This window comes from Palaemon carinicauda, chromosome 1, assembly GCF_036898095.1.
Source record: "Palaemon carinicauda isolate YSFRI2023 chromosome 1, ASM3689809v2, whole genome shotgun sequence".
Classification (NCBI taxonomy): domain Eukaryota; kingdom Metazoa; phylum Arthropoda; class Malacostraca; order Decapoda; family Palaemonidae; genus Palaemon; species Palaemon carinicauda.
In genome coordinates, this window is record NC_090725.1 from 781,334 (window position 1) to 788,833 (window position 7,500).

Below are 7,500 nucleotides of genomic sequence, written 5' to 3' on the forward strand. Positions count from 1 at the left end.
CCCCTTCATGCCCCGCCCAGCCCTCATGCCCACTCTCCTGCCTCAGAAATGGGCATGACACTCCAATTCTCCCCTTGAATATCATGTCTTTGAGAAATGATATGATCATATCACAATTGAATGGCTAACAACAAATTGCCGCACGTACTATGAGGGCATTTTCCGCTTGTTTTAGATAGTAGGTAGTGTAATTATTTCCCCCCTGGAAGCTTCAAATTTCCCCCCAGGGGGAAATTTCCCCCAGGTTGGGAACCACTGCTCTAGAAGATATGAAGTCGTAAATATCTAATAAGACCTACAATTCGTAGGTGCAAAGTTCGCATGGTAGGAAAAAATGGTTCGCAAATAGAGAGTGAAATGGCTGAAACCTACAGACGATATTGTGACGGTGCCGAGAGAAAGGTTGTAAACTCAAAGGCAGTGTGAAAGCAACTGAGTTAATTTATTATGGAACACTCTCCTTTATATACAAAACCTCAAGGCAACAGGAAATTACATGTTCGAGAAAATGACAATGTTACATAGGCGACACGCAGACATGTTCATTCTGGTTCTTTTTAGTGCGAGGGAAGAGCGAAGATACAAGCATAATATATACAAAATGAATTATGTACAATTGTGTGACACACGGTTGGTACAATATATAACAGATTATAGATCATAACAATTTCAAAAATAGCGAAAGAATATCTAAGTGTCTGCGAGAGTATAAATTTTAGAGGACATGCGCGCAAAAGTAGTTATGAAGGTAAACGGGAATCAGGAAGATGCTATGGATGACAGAAGAATGGAAGCGGTTGATTGCAGAATGGAAGATGAATAGGTGAAGAGAAAAATGAAGCAGGCCGTTTGATGAAGACTGAGAAGAACCAGCGTTTAGGGAATACAGTCTTAGATTGACAAAGACTATATAATAATAATAATAATAATAAGAATAGGGAAGTGGGGAATATGGGGAAAGGAAGAGTACCCCTGGATACAATCCAGTTTGCAGTTTATAGCTCAAAGGCAGGTACTCGGGAAGGGCAAGATTAAGGAAATAGGGAGGAAGAGAAGTACAGGAGAAGAATAAAAGAGAGGGGCAGACCCTCTTGCGATATTAGGGAATTGGTATTATTATATGGTAACAAAGACTATAAGATGTTGCAATTAACGGTTACTGAGAGAGTACTGCGGACAGATAACAAAGTAATGAAATGTTTAGCGTAACCAAAAGCATAGGTTAGTGTGACGAGGCCGAGAGAAGGTTGTGAACTCAAAGGCAGTGTGAAACCAACTGAGTTAATTTATTATAGAACAGAAGAACACTCTCCTTTATATACAAAACCTCAAGGCAACAGGAAATTACATGTTCGAGAAACAGACAATGTTACATAGGAGAAACGCAGACATGTTTATTCTGGTTCTTTTTAGTGCGAGGGAAGAGCGAAGATACAAGCATAATATATACAAAATGAATTATGTACGATCGTGTGACACACGGTTGGTACATTAGAATGTTTTCATATGGCTTGGCAATAGACTGGCAATAAAACTCTGTAATTTGGAAATGTTAGGGGAGACGAAGGGACGAAATACTGGGAATTACATTCCAAATGGGGTGAAAGTGGTATTGAAAGGAGGGGTGTTATCAACTATAGTCCATTTCTTTTAGCAAGTCATGTTTGCACAGACTCGCAACGGTGCTCTTTTAGCTCGGAAAAGTTTCCTGGTCGCTGATTGGTTAGAATTATCTTGTCCAACCAATCAGCGATCAGGAAACTTTTCCGAGCTAAAAGGGCACCGCCGAGAGTCGGTGCAAATATGCATCGCTAAAAGAAATGGACTATAGGAATCTCAATAGGAACAAAGGAAGGTGGAGGGTGTAGCAATTGCAAGGGAAATGGCATTGGTTGATAAACCGTGTTCGTAAGATAGTATTATTTAATGTTTCTCTGGACTTAGACTAGTTTACGATCCAGTAGGTAAAGTATGAATGTGACAGTGACAGGTATGTTATTTTCTTCTTTGGGAACCATTCCTAGGAAAGAGAAATGAAGGTATAAACACACACACACGCACACAAACACACACACACATACACACACACATATATATATATATATATATATATATATATATATATGTATATATATACATACATATATATATATATATATATATATATATATATATATATATATGTATATACATACATATATATATATATATATATATATATATATATATATATATATATATATATATATATATATATAATCCTCATTCATTACAAGTCCACGGCTAAATAAAGGCTTCAGGCATATCCTTCTACTCTCGTCTGTTTATGGTCTTTCTGTGCCAGTCCTCAACAGCAAACTTTCTTAGTTCGTCAATCCACCGTCTTCTCTTCCTTCCTCTACTTCTTTTGTTATCTCTATGGACCCATTCTGTTATTCTTAATGTTCATCTCTTGTCTGTCATTCTCATTACTTGTCCTGCCCATGTCCTTTTCTTTTTCTTACAAGTTGTTAAAGTATACTCTACTTTAGTTTGTTCTCGTATCCATGTTGTTCTTTTTCTGTCTCTCAGTGTTATTGTTATCATTATTCTTTCCATAGCTCTTTGAGTAGTATTTAGCTTATATTCAAAGGCTTTAGTAACGCTCCAAGTTTCTGATTCATAAGTTGATACTGGTAAGACAATCTCATTAAATACTTTTCTTTTTTAGAGAAAGTGGTATTTTACTTATCATAATCTTTTGTTTATCAAATGCTCTCCAGCCTATGCTTATCCTTCTTTTAATTTCGGTCTTCTGTCCTGGGGAAGCCATTACTTTCTGTCTTAAGTACGTATATTCATTAACAATCTCTAGTTCGTCCATAACTCATATTTGTTGTTTCTCTGCATTATCATTGAATATATATATATATATATATATATATATATATATATATAAATATATGTATATATATATATGTGTGTGTATATATACATACATATATATATATATATATATATATATATATATATATATATATATATATATATATATATAGATTGGTTTTCTGTGAGTGATCAGCGTAGTGAGAAAAATTGGCCAAACCACAGACGTGAATAAGCACATGTCTGAGGCCTTCGTCCTACAATGGACTAGAAACGACTGCATTTGTTGTTTTTGTATATATATATATATATATATATATATATATATATGTATGTATATATACATATATGTATATATATGTGTGTATGTATATATACATATATATATATATATATATATATATATATATATATATATGTATATATATATATATATATATATATATATATATATATATATATATATATATATATATATATATATATATAGTCTATAAGTGAATTTTATTGGAATAAGCTATGAAATGTGTTTTCATATCCTAAACGATTTGAACTTATCAGAACGTGTATTAATTGTATAAATCAATGTATCTTTTACGAATTTAACTAACTTTAAACAAACTATCTTTTTACAGTGCGATTTTATTCTACGTTAAGTTTGTAATTTTCATTCGCTAGGAGTAACTCATCCCTGCAAGAGTGGTAGAAGGCTTCAGTTTATGAAAGTGAATAAAATTTTTTCTCTAGATATCTAAATGCGATATAGTACATCAGAATATCAGATTTATGTTAATTCTTTATACGTTTGAAATTATAGTCCATTTCTTTTAGCGATGCATATTTGCACCGACTCGCAGCGGTGCCCTTTTAGCTCGGAAAAGTTTCCGGATCGCTGATTGGTTAGACGGTGCCCTTTTAGCTCGGAAAAGTTTCCGGATCGCTGATTGGTTGGACGAGATAATTCTAACCAATTAGCGATCAGGAAACTTTTCCGAGCTAAAAAGGGCACCGCCGCGAGTCGGTGCAAATATGCATCGCTAAAAGAAATGGACTATAGTGTTTGTGTAGAAGAATAGGATTCGTTCGATATCAATACCTGTAGCTCCGTACAACGATGAATATTATAACCATCCAAAACCAAAAAGTTAGTCGCAGAGTTAGACCATCAGGTTTCCATGGAAAATCTGTGGATAGAAGTTTGATCAAGGTATAGTTATGCAGGAAAATCAAGGTCTAATGTCACTCAGTTTGCAGATGCAGTAGCAAAAATGCTTATTTTACATGATAGATTTTTGTGTCTTGATCTAACATTTAACCCTTTTACCCCCAAGCTATTTGGAACTTTCCAACCTTTAACCCCCAGGCATTTTATTTTTCAAGCTCATTTTGCAATATATCTTTTTTTAAATTGTTCTAACAGCCTTAATTTTCGTCATAGAGAGGTCAGGTTGGTCTCATTCTTTTGGAAAAGGCTTGAAGTTTCTCATAAAGTTATCAAAAAAATGTAAATAGTGGCTTTTTGCAAGGACGTACCAGTACGTCCATGGGGGTAAAGGGATGAATTTTGTGAAACGTATTAGTTTGTCCTTTGGGGGTAAAAGGGTTAAAAGACACAAAATACAGCTCTGTAATACAACTCTATAGAGAAATAAATTTTGCACATGTAGTATCATTTTCAATATATTTCATTGAAGTTCCTTGACAATTTCTTTTCAAACGTGTGCTGAATGCTCGTGAGCCTACTCTGAGTAAAGGCAACGCTGTATATTGCCCAGGCATGGTTCCTAATGGGGCGAGGTCCACCAAAACCTAGTATGTTTGTGACGGCAAAACTCATAATAATAATTCCTATCATCGCTGCAAGTAAACCAATCCAGATAAACCACCTGAAAAAAAGAAAACAAAAAATGTTAAGAGAGAGAAAAAAAAAATAGATAAATGATTAAGGTGATATTATTATTATTATTATTACTATCCAAGCTACAACCCTTGTTGGAAAAGCAAGATGCTCTAAGCCCAGGGGCTCCAACAGGGAAATATATGTATGTAATTTTGAGCCATAGGGCCAGATTCTGGCCCCGGGAAGCCTTTCGATGCGCAACTGGGAAAATCCCAGCTGATGCTTTATGCAGTTTAAAGTAAAAAGAAGTTGGGTAGCAAGATGGGAGAAAGAAAGATAGAATGGAAGAATAGTTGAAAACTAAGGACTCGGGGGTAGCTACGGGCTGATGGGCCGTTGCAATGACCCATTAGTAATGTCAAGAGTACATGCGCGAGGGTGAACTAGACATAAGTATAGATACGTTGCAAAATCCTAGCAGGGATCTGGTAACATTTATAAGTAGGGCAATGCACACGAAAGACGAATTTAAAAAGTCCATACTGACCACAATAGGTTGCCAAAACTGATGACAGCAAGGTGTTATCCTATCTGATTTCAAGGTAGAATGAGATAAGAGAAAAGATTGAGAATTTCATTATTAATCTATTTATGGTACAGGTAAAATAAGCTCAATTACAATAATAAGAATTAGCTTAGAAGCTTTGCACCTCTCTATAAGGCGATAGAGTGCCCGCAAACTTATTTTACGGAGTGAGGAAATAGGAACCAGGAACCAGGAACCAGGACGGATACAGCAATGTGGCCAGTGTCTAGTATATTGAACTATAGATAAAAGGATTCTGTTCCATATCATAAACTCTGATGAAAAGAGATTAATCAGGAAGATAACTGAGGATCAATTACAAAACCCCTATGGAAACAGCTTGAGCACCAACATTGGATAAATTTGTTTTAGATATAGAATGGAAATACAAGTATTAAGAAATTTGGGACAAAGGAATCTAACAAAAAAAAAAAAAAAAAAAAGAAATTTGGGACAAAGGGATCTAACAAAAAAAAAAAAAAAGAAATTTGGGACAAAGGGATCTAACAAAAAAAAAGAAATTTGGGACAAAGGGATCTAACAAAAAAAAAAATTGGGACAAAGGGATCTAACAAAAAAAAAAAAAAAAAAAAAAAGAAATTTGGGACAAAGGGGTCTAACAAAAAAAAAATTGGGACAAAGGGATCTAACAAAAAAAAAAAAAAAAGAAATTTGGGACAAAGGGATCTAACAAAAAAAAAAAAAAAGAAATTTGGGACAAAGGGATCTAACAAAAAAAAAGAAATTTGGGACAAAGGGATCTAACAAAAAAAAAAAAATTGGGACAAAGGGATCTAACAAAAAAAAAAAAAAAAAAAAAAAAAAGAAATTTGGGACAAAGGGGTCTAACAAAAAAAAATAAGAAAAAAACTCTGGAAAAGATAGAGCTAACAAATGAAGAAAAGAAAAAAAAATGAGATTTCTAAAAGGGAATGGCATACAGCCTTGTATTAGAGAAATGGACATGGTTACGACCAAGGTCTATATCCGAGTCATAAAAGAAAGGTTAAACACGCGGAACATGAAAGCGAATTTCAAGGAAATATACATAGAGGATGTTTGTAACTACTATTTCAGAACCTATTTGTTATCCTAATCTAACAAGAGGATTATTTCTCACTAATGAAATATTTTGGCAATTATTTTCCTATTTTTTGATCGTGCTCTAATCGGGACTGATTTCAATAAAATATTGTTACTTGTCCATCGTGTTTTGCAGTAAAAAGAAAATGTCCTTCAATATTTTGATCAAGGGCAAATGTGTTTTGTAGATGATGCAGATCCAAATAAGGATCCATATCTAGATCTGAAAGGACGCGCTACTATCTAGTATGACCAAAAAGATATTGTTGGTGGTCAAGCTACCCCACCTGAAAGACAAAAACCAAGCTATGCTGTATGTGGCCTATTTTTCATTTTATCTTTATTGTGACAGACGAAATGAAAGAAAAATAAGCTTACGTAAATGGTGCCAAAAATCCCCATGGGTTTGGCTGGGGCAGAGGACGTTTTACAATCACATGAAGCATCTCGATAAAAACAGGAATGGTGAAATCGACCACCTGACTCCTGGTGTAAGCCATTCCAAACGGACCCAGACCAATGTCAGCTTCCTGTAGAGAAAGGAGCCGTTGTGTCATATCTCGCAACATAGGCATTTAAGAAAGAAGGGTTTCTCCGTCTGGAAACACCCATTTTGAAGAAAATGTTTATTCTTTAATACTACTACTACTACTACTACTATTACCAACACAACAACAGCAACAACAACAACAGCAGCAGCAACAACAAAAACAACTAAAATAATAATAATAATAATAATAATAATAATAATAATAATTTTAATAATAATAATAATAATAATTACTCCGTCTGGAAACACCCATTTTGAAGAAAATTTTTATTCTTTAATAAGGTACCACTATTACTACTACTACTACTACTACTACTACTACTACTACTACTACTACTACCAACACAACAACAGCAGCAGCAGCAACAACAACAACTAAAATAATAATAATAATAATAATAATAATAATAATTACTCCGTCTGGAAACACCCATTTTGAAGAAAATTTTTATTCTTTAATACAGGTACCACTATTACTATTACTACTACTACTACTACTACCAACACAGCAACAGCAACAACAACAACAACTAAAGTAATAATAACAATAATAATAATAATAATAATAATAATACA

General features: G+C 34.0%; 1 protein-coding gene across 1 annotated transcript in view; it reads right to left on the reverse strand.

Moving 5' to 3' along the window:
- The window catches only part of LOC137646048 (probable glutamate receptor), a 22,169-nt gene that overhangs the window by 6,323 nt on the left and 8,346 nt on the right, over positions 1-7,500 (reverse strand). Inside the window, exons 6-8 of the mRNA XM_068379203.1 lie at positions 6,753-6,904; positions 4,609-4,751; positions 3,962-4,049 (exon numbers count right to left, since the gene is read on the reverse strand). Coding sequence (XP_068235304.1) covers positions 3,962-4,049; positions 4,609-4,751; positions 6,753-6,904 — 383 coding nt within the window. The remainder of the gene's footprint in view (positions 1-3,961; positions 4,050-4,608; positions 4,752-6,752; positions 6,905-7,500) is intronic.